General features: G+C 51.3%; 1 protein-coding gene across 1 annotated transcript in view; it reads right to left on the bottom strand.

Annotated features, from left to right (window-relative positions):
• Positions 1-20,176, bottom strand: part of nsrp1 (nuclear speckle splicing regulatory protein 1) — an 84,650-nt gene that overhangs the window by 34,082 nt on the left and 30,392 nt on the right. The window contains exon 3 of the mRNA XM_038814314.1: positions 678-734. Coding sequence (XP_038670242.1) covers positions 678-734 — 57 coding nt within the window. The remainder of the gene's footprint in view (positions 1-677; positions 735-20,176) is intronic.

Consider the following 20,176-nt stretch of genomic DNA (forward strand, 5'->3'; position numbering starts at 1 on the left):
CTGAGGACCAAACATGATGGCCTTAGGTCCATCCATGAGTTTGCGTGATGTACATCGAGCAATGTTCTGACCATTGCAGTTATTAGGGTGCTTTGATGCATTCAGTGTCAAGCTTGCATGGTGATCAAATGGCTCAGGCCGTATTTACATTGTTGTCGATAAGGCCAATCTTATAGCACGTGGAACTGGAGGAATCCCAAAGTGCATATTCACCAGTGCAGATAGGCTTGCAGAAGTCAGATGCAGAGAACCTACTGGCCGATTTCTCAACTAGCATGTCGAGGAAAGAGAGCTCATGTGGCTGCTCCATTTAACAGGTGAATTTGAGTGCAGGATGGAGCCCATTAAGGCGTGTAAGGCAATTCTTACAAGCAGCTGCGGACTCAAACATGAGATACGATTTTTTCCCCTTTTATTCGGAAGCCTTTCCCTCCGTGTTACATTTCCTCAGCTGAGAAGACTAGAATATTCAATATAACCACATATATAACTCAAGAAAACATTTTCTTGCACAATATGTGACTTTCTGTTGTGATTTTATACCAGTCGTGTTGCGGTTTCACTGTGGAATTTACTGAATTAATTTGAATTTATCATGGTTGATTTCATTTAATACATACATGTTATTTTCTTGTATGTTAAAAGTTACAGCTTGAAAAGTTTAAACAGAAACGTACCTGCTTCATCATTTTTTTCTTCAGCGACTCCTTCTGGAGGCTCTCATTGACTGAAGTCTGCAAGCAGAAAATCAACTTGTGAGGGATAATTTATTTTAAGGTTAATAATAAGGCAGTTTAAAAAACAATACGGACATTAATCTAGCCAATGGTGACCCATTGATATTCAAATTTAAAATGTGCTACAGAATTAGGAACAGGAGTCCAGACACTGTGCTGCATGATATTAACACAATACTTCTATTGTACATTAACTTTGCAGAATTGTATCTAGGTCATAATGGGAAGTGCATTCAATTTTAAACATACTATCAATCAATACTGTGTGAGAGTGATCAACTAGATCATCTGTATAACATGCTTTAATAAAATATGCAACATAAAGGGGAAGATTGGTTTTCTCAAAATTGATTCAATATATCATAGAATCCTTACAATGCAAAAAGCGGCCATTCAGCCTATCGAGTCTACAACAATCCTCCGAAAGAGAACCCTACCCAGGCCCACTCCCCTGCCCCACGCCTGTAACCCCACCTAGCCTTTGGACACTAAGGGGCAATTTAGCATGGCCAATGCATCTAACCTGCACATCTTTGGACTGTGGGTGGAAACCGGAGGAAACCCACGTGGTGAATGTGCAGACTCCACACAGTCACCCAAGGTCAGAATCGAGCCTGTATCCCTGGCGCTGTGAGGCAGCCGTGTTAACCACTGTGTCACCGTGCTGCCCCATTCCATCGTACATAGATTACATTTTCCAGGACGAAATGCTGGTAAACGTTCATTATACAAAAAACATATTAACATGGTCCACTTTCCATGACCTATGCAACAATCCTTGCGAACAGGAAATAAATATACAAATGGTCATGGAGCAACTCAAATGTGCACTGATAACCTTGCCAGGAATATGAACCCTATTTTATTAGCCCTTGGTCCACCAGAATCTAGATCTGCCCAGGTCACACAATGAGCCATTTCAGGATTGTAAAGATAGGAGAGATGCTCCTCCTCAACTCGAGCTAACCGTTCACTTTGCAGGTTGACAAGAGTGGGCCTGAGGTCATGCAAGTGATGTCAAATTGCTGCACATTTGTCTTCATGGGATGCTCATTGTTGGTTGCATTTTTCGAGAAGTAGAGTGAACTGAATTTATATTTCAGAGATTCTTAACATTGATGACTTATTTCAGTTTAGGCAAGATTACGGTTGGGAAAAGCAACAATGTTAAATTCACAGAATCATCTACTTTCAGCTTTGAATAACTGCAGATTTAAACAGAAAAGCTTCAAGTTCCCCCAGGTCGTAAAAGGTAGTCAATCAGAAGCCTGGAGAATGAATTCATAAAATAAATTTGATTCTGGTCTGTCTTATGCCACACGACAGGACTAGGATTAGGTATTATTGTACTCTCCAATCCATTCCATATCCCATAAATTTGACCATTTTAAAAAAATGGACTTCTCATTTATGATTCTTTGAGCTGCAATCATTCAGGCAAGGCGAGAGCATTCCATAACACTCCTGATTTATGCCTTGTAGAATGTGAGCAGGCTTTGGAAGTCAGGAGGTGAGTCACGCACAGCAGAATTCCTAGCCTCTTGTAGCCACGGTATTTATATGGCTAGTCCAGTTAAATTTCTGGTCAATGATAACCCCCGGGATGTTGATAATGGGAGTTTCAGTGAAGGTAATGCCACTGAACGTCAAGGGATGGTGGTTAGGTTCTCTCTTGTTGGAGATGGTCATCGCCTGGCACTTGTGGGCACGAATGTTACTTGCCACTCAACCCAAGCTTAAATATTGTCCAGGTCTTGCTGCTTTTGGACATAGACTGCTGCAGTATCTGAGGAGTCACGAATGGTGCTAAACATTGTGCAACTCATCAGCAAACATCCCCACTTCTGACCTTTTGATGGAAGGAAGGACATTGATAAAGCAGCTGAAGATAATTGGGCAGTGAGTGAACTACATTAGGTTACTCCTTCACCCACAAGTATACCTTTACAGATATAAATAGATTTTCAAGGATAATGCAGGTTATAAATGCTATCTTATATGATAAAGTTCACAGTAAATATACCGTCCATGGAGGCAGCACGGTGGCGCAGTGGTTAGCACTGCTGCCTTATGGCGCTGAGGACCCGGGTTCGATTCTGGCCCCGGTCACTATCCGTGTGGAGTTTGCACATTCGTGTCTACGTAGGTCTTACCTCTACAACCCAGAAAGATGTGCAGGATAGGTGAATTGGCCTGGCTAAATTGCTCCTTAATAGGAAAAAAAGTAATTGGGTATTCCAAATTTATATTAAAAGATACACCGTCCATAGGCGAACTGTGGTCAATCATACCATACTCTGAAACCGAGTGATAGGCCACAAAGCAACTTCTAGGATCTCTCATCAATTGCCCCAGACACTCATCACACTGAGCGCCAACTAGTCACACGGTAACTGCATCCACCCTTCACCTTCCACGCACCCTCTCAGATACTTAGCTGTGCCAACAGAACACCACTGCCTCACAGGAATAGTAAGGAATCACCCACGTTTGGCCATTTTGGCTTTTCACAAGCCTATTTTGCTTTAAGTCTTCTTCCTGCAGCTTTCTCTCTGACGGTGAGCCTTCTGCTCTGTTCCTTGTTGTAATTTCACTAAACTGGACATGTTTTTCGATCACTGTCCTTATTCCTTGACTTTGCTGGTGTCTGAAAACCTTCCTGACCCATTCCCTGGTTTTGGGACTTTCTCCCTGTCCCTTTCCTATCCTGCCCTGTCCTGGCACTTTCCGAGGAATGGTGCTTTCCTTCAGGGTCACCTTGCGTCTCTGTGAGTCTCTCTGATTCCCTGTTCCTCAGCAACAGCACAATTTTTTTTCTACTTAGGTTTTTTTTTAAAAAAACATCCCTAAACTACTTGGTAACACAGTCTTTCACTTCAAGAACCATAAAATCTCATTAAAGATGCATATATACAAACAGGGCTTAGAGACATGTCTGTCCATTTCACAGATGAATCAAACCCGGGATTTAGTTTCCCCACACACAAACATCAACTTAAATCTGTTTATTTTTCTTATCAAACTCCAATGGGCTTCTAACATACGCTTTGCAGTGGCTGCTCCACGAAAGCAGAAATTCCACACCGGCTTACACAAAACATTGTACTGTATTGCAGGCTCCAGGTACCGAGCAGTCACTCATTCAATACAGTATCCACATGCTTGAAGAATACACAAAACGCCTATAAGCTAAACTCACTTCAAAAACACCATGAGCAGAAGTGGTGCTTAAGTGAATATTTATACTTCTAATCATAATCTACCCAAATAATTGCAACACTTTTAGAATAACGTGGTGAAGAACCACCTGTTTCAAAAGGATAAATGACTCTACCCTAACTGTATCTCTTTTCCCTTTTAATAGTATTCAGTCTCCATTAGCTGCAACTACTGCTAAATTTTGACAAAACCAAGTAATTTTGTCCATAATGGGTTACTTATTGAATTTGTTCTTGCTAATCACAGAAAACTGTTTACTGGTAATTATTTCTGCAGACCTACAAATAATACACATCCCAAACTGGGCAGCACGGTAGCACACGTGGCTAGCACTATGGCTTCACAGCGCCAAGGTCCCAGGTTCGATTCCCCGCTGGGTCTATATCTGTGCGGAGTCTGCACGTTCTCAACGTGCCTGCGCGGGTTTCCTCCGGGTGATCCGGTTTCCTCCTACAGTCCAAAGACCTGCAGGCTAGGTGGATTGGCCATGCTAAATTGCCCTTAGTGTCCAAAAAGGTTAGATGGGGTTATTGGGATAGGGTGGAAGTTGAGGACTAAGTGGGTCGGTGCAGACTCAATGGGCTGAATGGCCTTCTTCTGCACTGTATGTGCTATGTATCTATGTATGGACTGATTCTTGCCATTGTTCTTGGATGAGGCCTGAGAGTACTTAGAGTCAGGTCAATGAAACAAGTCATTCAACTCAAAGGCAAGAAATGTATGAGGCTGCTTACAGTACATATTTTGAATCCTGCAAATGGCTGACAACCTAACCCAGTTATGAGAGACAGTTTTTAATGTACCTTTGTTCAAGCAATATATTGGATGGTCCTGCCAACAAAAACATCTGTCAATCTGAGCTACCTGGGATACAATGTTAGAGTACCCGTGTTGCAGAAAGCTGTGCAGGATGGAAAGGACCATGTTTCAAGGTTAGTTTCATGTTGAGAGTGAGCATAAGGGAGAGTTAGCTGATATGGCTTTGATTCTTAAATCCAAAATGGAAGGGTTTACTATAACTCGAATCAATAATGTTCTGTACTTGTTTTGGCATTCAATATATTTTTTCAGTGGCTTATCACCTATTTTAAGTATACATTCCTGCAACCTACTTTGAACATGGAGATCACAAAGCAGCAAATAATATAATCTACTGGGGTGCATTGACAAGGTTTCATTGTGCATGTGTATATAGCGATGAAACATTAAAGCTCTCATTGTACAGCAGTGCCCACAATTAAAATGAGCGGCTGGTTTCGTTTTTCTCTTGTTTTGGCCAGTGCAGACACGATGGGCTGAATGGCCTCTTTCTGCGCCGTAACTTTTCTGCGGTTCTAAGTCAGGGAATGCTCACAAACCAAGGGCAGCCAGGCATGCACTTGGGCTTCGAGCAGCAGTAAGCAGCTGGAGGAATCCTTTCCAGCCAAACTTTTAATTCCTCATTAATGATCTGAAATGATCAAATTAAAAATTGATTAATATAGCACCAAATTCCAGAAATCTATAAAAATCAGGGCAAATGTTCTTCAGATCAAATAATATTTCTGGGAATAGTGAGGAAATTAGTCAGCAATGCAGCGTATTGTAGAATATAATGAAGAAAACAATGAAATGTGTGCTTAAAGCTAAATCTCAGAATAAATTCTACAATTCACTTTCCTCTTTCAAAAGAGGTAACCAAATAAATAAAAATGTAAATTCAACCACATCAGCAATTTATTACAATCCTTTCCCAAGCCCAATGATTGATAGATATTTCCTGTTTTGCTAGATGCCTGCAAGATATAATCAAATCTTTATTAAATGTTCTGCTTCAAAGCTCTGGTAATCTCAGTTATTTTTTAAAATATTGTTATAATAATAAAGAGCATTTCACCTCAGTCATCTGGAAAAATACTAATACTTCATTTGTCGGAGGCTCTTAAAAGAAAAATACAAGATAGCAACTGAACCAGAAATGGTTGTTTTAAAAAAAAAAATCCTTTGAATATAAATATTACACATATAAAAATATTTGTTTCAGCAATTTTTCAGACGGGTGTTTGCAGCAGTGAAAAAGCCAGTCAGTTCTATACAATTGTATCCCCACCTTAAACACATTTTAATACAGAAAGAACGAAAGAGAGAACTATGTTTAATCCTGTCAAATTCTATATCTGTCATTTGTGGCATTGTGTCATGTGTACTAATTAAAGTGGATCAGCTATACTTTTCTACTGGCTCTGGTTTCAATCTAAATATTCTTGTCCTGATAGAGAGAGAAAGAGAGCGACATAGAGAGCGCGTGCGAGAGAGTCAGCGCACGAGAGAGACAGTGCACCAGAATGGGCGGCACGGTGGTACACAGTTTAGTACTGCTGCCTCACGAACCGAGGACCCGGGTTCGATCCCGGCCCCGGGTCACTGGACGTCTGGAGTTGCACATTCTCCCAATGTCTGCGTGGGTCTCACCACCACAACCCAAAGATGTGCAGGGTAGATGGGTTGCCACGTTAAATTGCCCCTTAATTTGAAAACAAAAATGGGGTAGTCTAAATTTGTTTTTAAAAAGCGCGCGAAAAAGAAACAGCAATAAGAGCAAGTGCAACAGGCAGAGAGCAAGTGCAACAGGCAGAGAGCGAGCGCGGCAGGCAGAGAGCGAGCGCGGCAGGCAGAGCGAGAGGGAGAGCGAGCGCGGCAGGCAGAGCGAGAGAGAGCGAGCGCTACAGGCAGAGAGTGAGAGCGACAGGCAGAGCGAGAGCGACAGGCAGAGCGAGAGCGACAGGCAGAGCGAGAGCGACAGGCAGAGCGAGAGCGACAGGCAGAGCGAGAGCGAGAGCGACAGGCAGAGCGAGAGCGACAGGCAGAGCGAGAGTGAGAGCGACAGGCAGAGCGAGAGCGACAGGCAGAGCGAGAGCGAGAGCGACAGGCAGAGCGAGAGCGAGAGCGACAGGCAGAGCGAGAGCGAGAGCGACAGGCAGAGCGAGAGCGAGAGCGACAGGCAGAGCGAGAGCGAGAGCGACAGGCAGAGCGAGAGCGAGAGCGACAGGCAGAGCGAGAGCGAGAGCGACAGGCAGAGCGAGAGCGAGCGCGACAGGCAGAGCGAGAGCGAGAGCGACAGGCAGAGCGAGAGCGAGAGCGACAGGCAGAGCGAGAGCGAGAGCGACAGGCAGAGCGAGAGCGAGCGCGACAGGCAGAGCGAGAGCGAGCGCGACAGGCAGAGCGAGCGCGACAGGCAGAGCGAGCGCGACAGGCAGAGCGAGCGCGACAGGCAGAGCGAGCGCGACAGGCAGAGCGAGCGCGACAGGCAGAGCGAGCGCGACAGGCAGAGCGAGCGCGACAGGCAGAGCGAGCGCGACAGGCAGAGCGAGCGCGACAGGCAGAGCGAGCGCGACAGGCAGAGCGAGCGCGACAGGCAGAGCGAGCGCGACAGGCAGAGCGAGCGCGACAGGCAGAGCGAGCGCGACAGGCAGAGCGAGCGCGACAGGCAGAGCGAGCGCGACAGGCGGAGCGAGCGCGACAGGCGGAGCGAGCGCGACAGGCGGAGCGAGCGCGACAGGCGGAGCGAGCGCGACAGGCGGAGCGAGCGCGACAGGCGGAGCGAGCGCGACAGGCGGAGCGAGCGCGACAGGCAGAGCGAGCGCGACAGGCAGAGCGAGCGCGACAGGCGGAGCGAGCGCGACAGGCGGAGCGAGCGCGACAGGCGGAGCGAGCGCGACAGGCAGAGCGAGAGCGACAGGCAGAGCGAGCGCGACAGGCAGAGCGAGCGCGACAGGCAGAGCGGGCGCGACAGGCAGAGCGGGCGCGACAGGCAGAGCGGGCGCGACAGGCAGAGCGGGCGCAACAGGCAGAGCGGGCGCGACAGGCAGAGCGAGCGCGACAGGCAGAGCGAGCGCGACAGGCAGAGCGGGCGCGACAGGCAGAGCGAGCGCGACAGGCAGAGCGAGCGCGACAGGCAGAGCGGGCGCGACAGGCAGAGCGAGCGCGACAGGCAGAGCGGGCGCGACAGGCAGAGCGGGCGCGACAGGCAGAGCGGGCGCGACAGGCAGAGCGGGCGCGACAGGCAGAGCGGGCGCGACAGGCAGAGCGGGCGCGACAGGCAGAGCGGGCGCGACAGGCAGAGCGGGCGCGACAGGCAGAGCGGGCGCGACAGGCAGAGCGGGCGCGACAGGCAGAGCGGGCGCGACAGGCAGAGAGCGAGAGATCGAGCACGGCAGGCAGAGCGCGAGGGAGAGCGAGAGCGACAGGCAGAGCGAGAGCGAGCGCGACAGGCAGAGCGAGCGCGGCAGACAGAGCGAGAGGGAGAGTGAGAGCGACAGGCAGAGAGCGAGGGAGAGCAATCGCTGCAGGCAGAGCGAGAGCGACTGGCAGAGCGAGCGCGACAGGCAGAGCGAGCGCGACAGGCAGAGCGGGGCGCGACAGGCAGAGCGAGCGCGACAGGCAGAGCGGGCGCGACAGGCAGAGCGGGCGCGACAGGCAGAGCGAGCGCGACAGGCAGAGCGGGCGCGACAGGCAGAGCGGGCGCGACAGGCAGAGCGGGCGCGACAGGCAGAGCGGGCGCGACAGGCAGAGCGGGCGCGACAGGCAGAGCGGGCGCGACAGGCAGAGCGGGCGCGACAGGCAGAGCGGGCGCGACAGGCAGAGAGCGAGAGATCGAGCACGGCAGGCAGAGCGCGAGGGAGAGCGAGAGCGACAGGCAGAGCGAGAGCGAGCGCGACAGGCAGAGCGAGCGCGGCAGACAGAGCGAGAGGGAGAGTGAGAGCGACAGGCAGAGAGCGAGGGAGAGCAATCGCTGCAGGCAGAGCGAGCGCGACTGGCAGAGCGAGCGCGACAGGCAGAGCGAGCGCGACAGGCAGAGCGGGCGCGACAGGCAGAGCGAGCGCGACAGGCAGAGCGGGCGCGACAGGCAGAGCGGGCGCGACAGGCAGAGCGAGCGCGACAGGCAGAGCGGGCGCGACAGGCAGAGCGGGCGCGACAGGCAGAGCGGGCGCGACAGGCAGAGCGGGCGCGACAGGCAGAGCGGGCGCGACAGGCAGAGCGGGCGCGACAGGCAGAGCGGGCGCGACAGGCAGAGCGGGCGCGACAGGCAGAGAGCGAGAGATCGAGCACGGCAGGCAGAGCGCGAGGGAGAGCGAGAGCGACAGGCAGAGCGAGAGCGAGCGCGACAGGCAGAGCGAGCGCGGCAGACAGAGCGAGAGGGAGAGTGAGAGCGACAGGCAGAGAGCGAGGGAGAGCAATCGCTGCAGGCAGAGCGAGAGCGACTGGCAGAGCGAGCGCGACAGGCAGAGCGAGAGCGCGCGCGACAGGCAGAGCGAGCGCGACAGGCAGAGCGAGCGCGACAGGCAGAGCGAGCGCGACAGGCAGAGCGAGCGCGACAGGCAGAGCGAGAGCGACAGGCAGAGCGAGCGCGACAGGCAGAGCGAGAGCGACAGGCAGAGCGAGCGCGACAGGCAGAGCGAGCGCGACAGGCAGAGCGAGCGCGACAGGCAGAGCGAGCGCGACAGGCAGAGCGAGCGCGACAGGCAGAGCGAGCGCGACAGGCAGAGCGAGCGCGACAGGCAGAGCGAGCGCGACAGGCAGAGCGAGCGCGACAGGCAGAGCGAGCGCGACAGGCAGAGCGAGCGCGACAGGCAGAGCGAGCGCGACAGGCAGAGCGAGAGCGAGCGCGACAGGCAGAGCGAGAGCGAGCGCGACAGGCAGAGCGAGAGCGACTGGCAGAGCGAGCGCGACAGGCAGAGCGAGCGCGACAGGCAGAGCGAGAGCGACAGGCAGAGCGAGAGCGAGCGCGACAGGCAGAGCGAGCGCGAGCGCGACAGGCAGAGCGAGAGCGAGCGCGACAGGCAGAGCGAGAGCGAGCGCGACAGGCAGAGCGAGCGCGAGCGCGACAGGCAGAGCGAGAGCGAGCGCGACAGGCAGAGCGAGAGCGAGCGCGACAGGCAGAGCGAGAGCGAGCGCGACAGGCAGAGCGAGAGCGCGACAGGCAGAGCGAGCGCGACAGGCAGAGCGAGCGCGACAGGCAGAGCGAGAGCGACAGGCAGAGCGAGAGCGACAGGCAGAGCGAGAGCGACAGGCAGAGCGAGAGCGACAGGCAGAGCGAGAGCGACAGGCAGAGCGAGAGCGACAGGCAGAGCGAGAGCGACAGGCAGAGCGAGCGCGACAGGCGGAGCGAGAGCGACAGGCAGAGCGAGAGCGACAGGCAGAGCGAGAGCGACAGGCAGAGCGAGAGCGACAGGCAGAGCGAGCGCGACAGGCAGAGCGAGAGCGACAGGCAGAGCGAGAGCGACAGGCAGAGCGAGCGCGACAGGCGGAGCGAGAGCGAGCGCGACAGGCAGAGCGAGAGCGACAGGCAGAGCGAGAGCGACAGGCAGAGCGAGAGCGACAGGCAGAGCGAGCGCGACAGGCAGAGCGAGAGCGACAGGCAGAGCGAGAGCGAGCGCGACAGGCAGAGCGAGAGCGACAGGCAGAGCGAGAGCGACAGGCAGAGCGAGAGCGACAGGCAGAGCGAGAGCAAGCGCGACAGGCAGAGCGAGAGCGACAGGCAGAGCGAGCGCGACAGGCAGAGCGAGCGCGAGCGCGAGAGGCAGAGCGAGAGCGACAGGCAGAGCGAGAGCGACAGGCAGAGCGAGAGCGACAGGCAGAGCGAGCGCGACAGGCAGAGCGAGCGCGACAGGCAGAGCGAGAGCGACAGGCAGAGCGAGCGCGACAGGCAGAGCGAGAGCGACAGGCAGAGCGAGAGCGACAGGCAGAGCGAGAGCGACAGGCAGAGCGAGAGCGACAGGCAGAGCGAGAGCGAGCGCGACAGGCAGAGCGAGAGCGAGCGCGACAGGCAGAGCGAGAGCGAGCGCGACAGGCAGAGCGAGCGCGACAGGCAGAGCGAGAGCGAGCGCGACAGGCAGAGTGAGAGCGAGCGCGACAGGCAGAGAGCGAGGGAGAGCGAGAGCGACAGGCAGAGAGCGCGAGGGAGAACGAGCGCGGCAGACAGAGCGAGAGGGAGAGCGACAGGCAGAGAGCGAGGGAGAGCAATCGCTGCAGGCAGAGCGAGAGCGAGCGCGACAGGCAGAGCGAGAGCGACAGGCAGAGCGAGAGCGAGCGCGACAGGCAGAGCGAGAGCGACAGGCAGAGCGAGAGCGAGCGCGACAGGCAGAGCGAGAGCGAGCGTGACAGGCAGAGCGAGAGCGAGCGTGACAGGCAGAGCGAGCGCGACAGGCAAAGCGAGAGCGAGCGCGACAGGCAGAGCGAGAGCGAGCGCGACAGGCAGAGCGAGAGCGAGCACGACAGGCAGAGCGAGAGCGAGCGTGACAGGCAGAGCGAGAGCGAGCGCGACAGGCAGAGCGAGCGCGACAGGCAGAGCGAGAGCGAGCGCGACAGGCAGAGCGAGCGCGAGCGCGACAGGCAGAGCGAGCGCGACAGGCAGAGCGAGAGCGAGCACGACAGGCAGAGCGAGAGCGAGCACGACAGGCAGAGCGAGAGCGAGCACGACAGGCAGAGCGAGAGCGAGCACGACAGGCAGAGCGAGAGGGAGTGAGACAGTCAGCGAGAGAGGTGGAGGGAGAGAGAGAGAGAGAGAGTGACAAAGAGAGTGAGAAACAGTGCGTGAAAGACAGAGAGAGTGAGAGATAGCAAGAGAGAGAGAGAGAGAGTGAGACAGAAAGAGAGAGTGAGACAGAGAGTGAGACAGCAAGAGAGAGTGAGACAGAGAGAGAAGAGTGAGACAGAGAGAGGAGTGAGACAGAGAGAGTGAGATAGCAAGAGAGTGTGAGACAGCAAGTGAGAGTGAGACAGCAAGAGAGAGTGAGACAGCAAGAGAGTGAGAAAGAGAGCGAGTGAGACAGAGAGAGCGAGTGAGACAGAGAGAGCGAGTGAGTCAGAGAGAGCGAGTGAGACAGAGAGAGCGAGTGAGACAGAGAGCGAGTGAGACAGAGAGCGAGTGAGACAGAGCGAGAGAGAGACAGAGAGAGAGAGACAGAGAGAGAGAGTGAGACAGAGAGAGAGAGTGAGACAGAGAGAGAGAGAGTGAGACAGAGAGAGAGAGAGAGAGTGTGAGAGAGTGAGACAGAGAGCGAGTGCGACAGGAAGAGAGAGAGACGGGAAGAGAGAGAGAGACAGAGAGAGTGAGTGAGACGGAGAGAGAGAGTGAGACAGAGAGAGAGAGTGAGAGAGTGAGACAGAGAGCGAGTGAGACAGGAAGAGAGACGGGAAGAAAGAGTGAGACAGAGAGGGAGTGAGACAGAGAGAGAGAGTGAGACAGCAAGAGAGAGAGTGAGACAGAGAGTGTGACAGAGAGAGTGTGACAGAGAGAGATAGTGAGGCAGAGAGAGAGTGAGACAAGAGAGATAGTGAGGCAGAGAGAGAGTGAGACAGAGAGAGATAGTGAGGCAGAGAGAGAGTGAGACAGAGAGAGAGTGAGACAGAGAGAGAGAGTGAGAAAGAGAGAGAGAGTGAGAAAGAGAGAGAGTGAGACGGAGATCAGACAGAGAGAGTGAGACAGAGAGGGAGAGTGAGATAGCAAGAGAGAGTGAGACAGAGAGTGAGACAGAGAGATAATTTGACAGGAAGTGTGAGTGAGACAGAGAGAGACAGCAAGAGAGTGAGAGAGAGAGGGAGTGAGACAGAGAAAGTGAGACAGAGAGAGAGAGAGAGAGAGTGAGACAGCGAGTGAGAGAGAGAGACACACAGAGTGAGACAGAGATCAGACAGAGAGAGTGAGACAGAGAGGGAGAGTGAGATAGCAAGAGAGAGTGAGACAGAGAGTGAGACAGAGAGAGGGAGTGAGACAGAGAGAGAGTGAGAAAGAGAGGGAGAGTGAGACAGCAAGAAAGAGAGTGAGACAGAGGGTGTGACAGAGAGTGAGACAGAGAGTGAGACAGAGAGTGAGACAGAGAGTGAGACAGAGAGAGAGAGTGAGGCAGAGAGTGAGAGAGAGAGAGTGTGAGACAGAGAGAGGGTGAGACAGAGAGTGAGACAGAGAGATAATTTGACAGGAAGTGTGAGTGAGACAGAGAGAGACAGCAAGAGAGAGAGAGAGGGGGAAACAGAGAGAGTGAGACAGAGAGAGAGATTGAGATAGAGAGAGTGAGACAGCAAGAGAGAGTGAGACAGAGAGAGAGTGAGACAGAGAAAGTGAGACAGAGAGAGAGAGTGAGACAGCAAGAGAGTGAGAGAGAGAGAGAGACACACAGAGTGAGACAGAGATCAGACAGAGAAGTGAGACACAGAGAGGGAGAGTGAGACAGCAAGAGAGAGTGAGACAAAGAGAGAAAATGAGACAGAGAGAGAGAGTGAGACAGCAAGAGTGAGTGAGAGAGAGACCGACAGTGAGATAGAGAGAGAGTGAGACAGAGAGAGAGTGAGACAGCAAGAGAGAGACAGGAAGAGAGAGTGAGACAGAGAGAGAGAGAGAGAGAGAGAGAGAGAGAGAGAGAGAGAGAGAGAGACAGCAAGAGAGAGTGAGAGAGAGAGAGAGACAGAGAGAGTGAGACAGAGAGAGAGATTGAGATAGAGAGAGAGATTGAGATAGAGAGAGAGAGTGAGACAGAGGGAGAATGTGAGACAGAGTGAGAGTGAGACAGCAAGAGAGAGTGAGAGAGAGAAAGAGAGACAGTGAGATAGAGAGAGAGTGAGACAGAGAAAGAGAGTGAGACAGAAAGAGAGAGAGAGTGAAATAGCAAGAGAGAGTGAGACAGAAGAGAGAGAGACACAGAGAGAGTGAGACAGCAAGAGAGAGACAGGAGGAGAGAGTGAGACACAGAGAGAGAGTGAGACAGAGTGAGAAAGAGAGTGAGAGTGAGAGTGAGAGAGACAGAGAGTGAGACAGAGAGTGAGACAGAGAGTGAGACAAAGAGAGGGTGAGACAGAGAGAGAGACAGAGAGAGAGAGTGGGACAGGAAGAGTGAGTGAGACAGAGAGAGAGAGTGAGAGAGAGAGACAGAGAGAGTGAGACAGAGAGAGAGATTGAGATAGAAAGCGAGACACAGAGAGAGAGTGAGACAGCAAGAGAGAGTGAGACAGAGAGAGAAAGTGAGACAGAGAGAGTGAGACATCAAGAGAGAGTGCGAGAGAGAGACAGAGAGAGTGAGACAGCAGGAGAGAGTGAGACAGCAAGAGAGAGTGAGACAGAGAGAGAGTGAGACAGAGAGAGAGAGTGAGACAGCGAGAGAGAGTGAGACAGTGAGAGAGAGTGAGACAGCGAGAGAGAGTGAGACAGCGAGAGAGACAGCAAGAGAGAGTGAGACATTAGAGATTGAGACAGAGAGAGAGTGAGACAGAGAGAGAAAGTGAGACAGAGAGAGAGAGTGAGACAGAGAGAGAGAGTGAGACAGAGAGAGAGTGAGACAGAGAGAGAGTGAGACAGAGAGGGAGCAAGGCAGAGAGCAAGACATAGAGAGCAAGACAGAGAGAGAGCAAGACAGAGAGAGAGCGCAAGACAGAGAGAGAGAGCGCAAGACAGAGAGAGAGAGCGCAAGACAGAGAGAGAGAGCGCAAGACAGAGAGAGAGAGCGCAAGACAGAGAGAGAGAGCGCAAGACAGAGAGAGAGAGCGCAAGACAGAGAGAGAGAGTGATACAACGAGTGAGACAGTAACAGAGAGACAGTAACAGAGAGACAGTAACAGAGAGACAGTAACAGAGAGACAGTAACAGAGAGACAGACAGAGAGACAGACAGAGAGACAGGGTCAGAACTTTGGCAGGAAGGGTCCAAGTGGTGAGGATGAACATTCTGTCGAGGTTCCTGTTCATTTTCAGGACACACCCGATTTTTATACTAGACATGATTATTTCGAACTTTGTCTGGGCAGAAAAGGTGCAGAGGGTTACAAGAGAACCCCGTTACAGAGGTAGAGGCAGCAGAGAGGGTTGGCGTAGCCGAACATGTTGCATTACTACTGGGCAGCGAATGCGAAGAAGGTGAGGCGATGGTGGGAGGAGAATCCTGTAGGGAGTCCAGCTTAAGGGCTAAGGTGACAGCGGCGTTGCCAATGGCACCAAGCAGATACTCAGATAGCCCTGTGGTGCAGTCCATGGTGAAGATCTGGAACCAGCTGAGGAGGCGCTTTAGGATAGAGGGGATGTTGTCGTTAACGCGTTGTGTGAAAACCACGGTTTTGAGCCGGGGGGATAGATGGCATGCGCAGGAAATGGAGAGAAGTGGGGCTGGTTAAGGTGAGGGATTTGTATCTGTAAGAAGGGTATAGATGAATTGAAGGAGAGGATAGCACTCCCGAGAGGAAGTGAGTTTAGGTATCTGCAGGTAAGGAACTTTGTGCGGAAGGTTTGGAAAGATTTCCACAGGTTGCTGAGGTACACCCTGTTGGACAGACTGTTGCTTCCGGATGTGGAATGGGAGGGCAGGATCGGAGACATATACTGGTGGCTGGGAGAACAGGGAGGTGAGCAGGTGGTGAAGATTAAGGAGATATGGGAAGGGGAGATAAAATGGAGAGTATGGAGTGAGGCGCTACGAAGGGTAAATGCAACCTCCTTGTGCACAAGGATGCGGCTGATACAGTTCAAGGTCATACACAGGGTACATATGGCGCGGGCAAGAATGAGTGGGTTCTTTCAGGGAGTGGCAGACGAGTGTGAGAAGTGTGGGTGGGGACCAGCGAATCACGAACATATGTTCTGGGGCTGTAAAAGGACAAAGAGATTCTGAGTGGGACTGCTCGCAGCACTAGCAAGGATAGTGGGGGAGGAGGTTGAGCTGGACCCTTTGTTGCCGATATTTGGGATATCAGAGCTGGTGGAGGGGAGGAAGGCCAATGTTGTTGCCTTCGCCTCTCTAATTGCCCGGCGACTAATTTTATTGGAGTGGCGGTCAGCACACCACCGGGAGTATCGGCCTGGCTGGGTGATTTATATGACTTTCTTCGGCTGGAAAAGATCAAATACGAATTAAGGGGTTCAGCCGAGGGTTTCGAGGCAAGGTGGGGGACGTTCGTGACCATGTTTGAGGAATTGTTCATCGCGAGAGGGGATTGGTACAAACTGTATAGTTGTGTGTTGGGAAGTGTGTTTCCGGAATTGTGTTTATGTTGTAACTTTTTATATATGTTTGGAATAAAGTACAATTTTAAAAAAGAGTGACAGACCGAGAGAGAGACAGCCAGAGAGAGAGAGACGGACAGAGAGAGAGAGATAGAGACAGAGAGACAAAGAGACAGAGAGAAAGAGGCAGACAGGAAGAGAGACAGATAGACAGACAGACAGAGAGACAGACAGACAGAGAGACAGACAGACAGAGAGACAGACAGACAGAGAGACAGACAGACAGAGAGAGAGAGACAGAAATGAAAATGAAATGAAAATCGCTTATTGTCACGAGTAGGCTTCAATGAAGTTACTGTGAAAAGCCCCTAATCGCCACATTCTGTCCGAGGAGGCTGGTACGGGAATCAAACCGTGCTGCTGGCCTGCTTGGTCTGCTTTCAAAGCCAGCGATTTAGCCCAGTGAGCTAAACCAGCCCCTAAACCAACCAGAGAGAGAGACAGAGAGAGAGAGAGAGACAGAGAGAGAGACAGAGAGACAGAGAGACAGACAGACAGAAGGATAACAAATATGTAATTTCCTGTAATTTTAAGCATTTTAATTATGAATCCTTTGCCTCATGGTGTAATGCAGAATATTCTATTGCCATTCCCTGCACAATACAAATTGTATTTTTGAAAGTTTAATACCTGTTTTTCAAATTTTACTCTAAATCTACTTACTCCATCTTGTAACCTCTCTCTCATTTCCTTCCCCCACAGCAAAGCACAGTAAAGTTTTTGCAGAACACTTAGAGCCAGCTTTGAATATGAAAACTGACATGGAGCTTCATACCTCACAGGAAATGAAATCCCATACCTACTGCGATCTTATTTATCTACATCATTCACAAATTGCTAAACTAATGAAATTATTTTTGCAGGAGAAATACACATCTTATCTCCTCAAGATACAATCAAATCAAAAGGCAATATTTTATTGCGTTTTCGGGCACTTACGGGCTGCATCAAGCATCAGTACAATAAAAAGAATTACTTTTATTAAACTCGCATACAAATTATTAGTTTGTTTGTTCAAATTGATTTAAGAATGTCTTTCCAAATGCGAGGAGCTCTCTGCTCCAATGAGAAGCAAACAATCCGATATAAAAACATAACCATGGCAAATATTTGGTTTCGTTTATTTATAATATACTTTGTTCCCCACTTTGGTTATTGTTGAAAAAGGTTGGAGCATGGAAAGGACTTTGAAGACAGAATAATGTATTAACTGGTCTCCTCTTACTCTGTACCCCTTGATTGTCTACACGCTTATTTAACAAAGAGAATAGGTAACTTGTTACGTTGCAGGATGTGATAACTTGTCACGATGCAGGAAGTTTAAATGTCATCACTCTATTGTTAATTCTGAATAATCTACTTTACAGAAATTATGCTGTACTTAGTGTAGTTGTTTTGGAGGTGTTGGCTCTGGAAATGGCCTCAGCACCCAGGTTATGGGGGAGAGGGGAGAGTAGACAAAACTGGATCCAAAAGATAGGAATAATGTTTATTCAATATTATTGTGGTAAATGTATTGCTGTAACAATTCACCTTATGCTTATCTATATTACGCTGTTGCCCATGTGGGCTCCACCTATGGACCATTGTATGGTATTACCTATAATGTAGCATGCTGGGGCCTGTGTGGGCTCCGCCCCTGGCTCCACCCCTTGAGGGGAGGTATAAAGAGCAGTCGCCCTATAGGCGGCTCCCACTAACAGATCAGTCGCAGGCAGGCACTGTTCTAGTTGATTAAAGCCACAATTTCCTTCTACTCCTGGTTTCGTGTGAATGGATGGTCGCATCAATTGTTTCAATGACTGTGAGTTTGATGAAGAAAAGGTTGCACACATACTTTCAATAGTCTCTTTCAAACAAATTATATTCATATAGTGCTTTTAATGTTATAAAATGTACTTCCGGTATAGGCATGGTGTGAGGTCACACACAGGGCAGGTCCTGCTTCAAGACGTAGAAAAGAGCTCTTTTTAACTGAAATCGGCTGCAACTTAGGTGGAAAAGTGTAACTGAAGGTCGGAGGAGAAGCTCCCCCACCGGGTGTGGCATTACTGCTGGTTACCAAACCCAGCAGAAGGTGGCGAAGGATCTGGCCAAGGAGTTGGAAGAGAGCTGTGGCGCAGCAACCAGTGGAAAGATGGCGGAGGGGGAAGGGTCACTGCAAGTTGGAAAGCCCCAGATGGAACAGTTGATGGTCTTCATCGAGGAAGAGCTATGCCAGCAGAGGAAGCAGATGCAGGAGGATTGATTGAAGGCCATCGAAGAGGGTATGGCATCCCTGAAGAGATCGATGGAGAGAGTGGAAAGGTGTCTGGAGGCTCAGGGGTCGCAGATCTGAGAGATCGAGAGGATGGTGTCGGACCCCAGCGATCGGGTGGTGGCATTGGAGGCAGAGGCTGGACTCTTAGGGGACTTTTGCAAGACGTTGTGTAGCCATCTGAGATGGCCACCTGCAAAGGACCATGGGAATTAAGGCCAACCCAAGACTCAAACAGATACAGAGCTTCTGTGTATTTGAAAGGCAAGTAGCTAAACCTGATCAAAACCCCCACTCATTTGCATTTTAATGGCCCATTCCCCAGAACAATTGGACTCCAATCAAGAAACCGGTACAGCCACAGACTGATCGGCGCCACTCCCTTTACTCAGAGAGCCCAACTGCCAAGTCAATGACCGCTAAGGACCCTCCCAGCCACCAAGTCACCCGCCCCTTTATTGGCCAAAATCGAAGGCAGTGATCGAAGCCGGTCGAATTATTGGGTCCAAGATTAAGGAGCGCCCCAAAGAGCACAAAACCCTAGAAGGATAAAAAGGGGACACAGCCATGTGTTCTTCCTCTTTTGGATCCGGCCTGTGCCAGCCCAACTGCAGCATAACGACCAGACAGCCAAGTTCAAGACCAACGATCGCTACCTGCCAGATGAGCCCAGCAGAGACAGAGCCATTTGTTCAAACCAGCCATGTGAGATCAAGATAAAGGCCTTACCCACTTGTACAGTGCCGGTCACCTGAAGTTAAGTATAGGTTACTGTAGTTTGTAGGTGTAGTTTAACTTGTAGTATATTGTGCTTGCATGTCGAAGTAACCCTCGTGTGTAAATAAACAATCTTTGAACTTGAACTGACTAACTGGTTGTGTGGTCATTTGACCGATATACGGGAAAGCCTTGTGGTTCAGTAAGAGAAACAGAAACACCCACAGTATTGGCGACACTATTGGGACATAACATCATATCATAAACAGAGCCTCAGTATCATATTGGCGGCTCTAAAGAGCAACATTAGTGGTGACGCACGTGGGATAGTATTCCATTAAATTAGCAACAGTTGAGAGCAAAGGTGCAGGAGCAGGAAAATCGGTCGAGGAGGGAGAATCTGCGAATAGTTGGCCTTCCTGAAAGGGTGGAAGGTGCGAGTGCCACAAGGTATGTTTCGAGGATGCTGGCGGGGCTGGTGGCGGAATGCGGAGGGGGTGCTGAACAAGGCCCCCGAGGTGGACAGAGCGCACATCACTGAGGCAGGAGCTTCTGCGGGCTGTGTCGTAAGACTCCACAAGTTTGTGGGGAAAGAGAAGATCTTGCAGGGCTGGAGAAAAGCGGAACTGCGAATGGGAGGGGAACAAGGTCAGAATATGCCAGGACATTGGAGCTGAACTGGCAAATCGGCATGCAGGGTTCAACAGGACAAGATGGTGTTATATTGACAGCAGATCAGTTTTTGGGGTGCTCTACCCGGCGAAACGATGGGTGACTTCTGAAGGCCGTGGATATTATTTTGAGACCCCGGAAGCGGTCAATGATTTTATCCAGGAGCGTAAACTGGGGGAGAACTGAATAATTTTGGGAGACGGAGGCGCTGGCACTTTGGAATAATGGAGAATACGGGTAGAGGGAGGGAGGGGGGGGGGGCTTTTCTTTTCCTCCGATGTAGAGGGGCTTTTTTCTTTTTTCTGTTGGGTTAACAAAGAATGGCAGAGGTGAAAAGTTTATTAGCGGACAGTTGTCCCCCACACCGCTCCTGCTACCTGTGGCTGTGTTCTTTCTTTTTGTTTGTTTTTGGGGAAGGTGACCTGTGGTTCGAGATGAGTCTTTGTTTGGGTGGGGGAAGGTGGGGAGCCTTCTTCACAGAACAAAGAGGTGAGCACGGGGGGGGGGGGGGAAAGAGTAGGAGAGGGTTTTAGGCAGGAGTTGCCACGCT

Source organism: Scyliorhinus canicula, chromosome 12 (genome assembly GCF_902713615.1).
Source record: "Scyliorhinus canicula chromosome 12, sScyCan1.1, whole genome shotgun sequence".
In the NCBI taxonomy this organism is placed as follows: domain Eukaryota; kingdom Metazoa; phylum Chordata; class Chondrichthyes; order Carcharhiniformes; family Scyliorhinidae; genus Scyliorhinus; species Scyliorhinus canicula.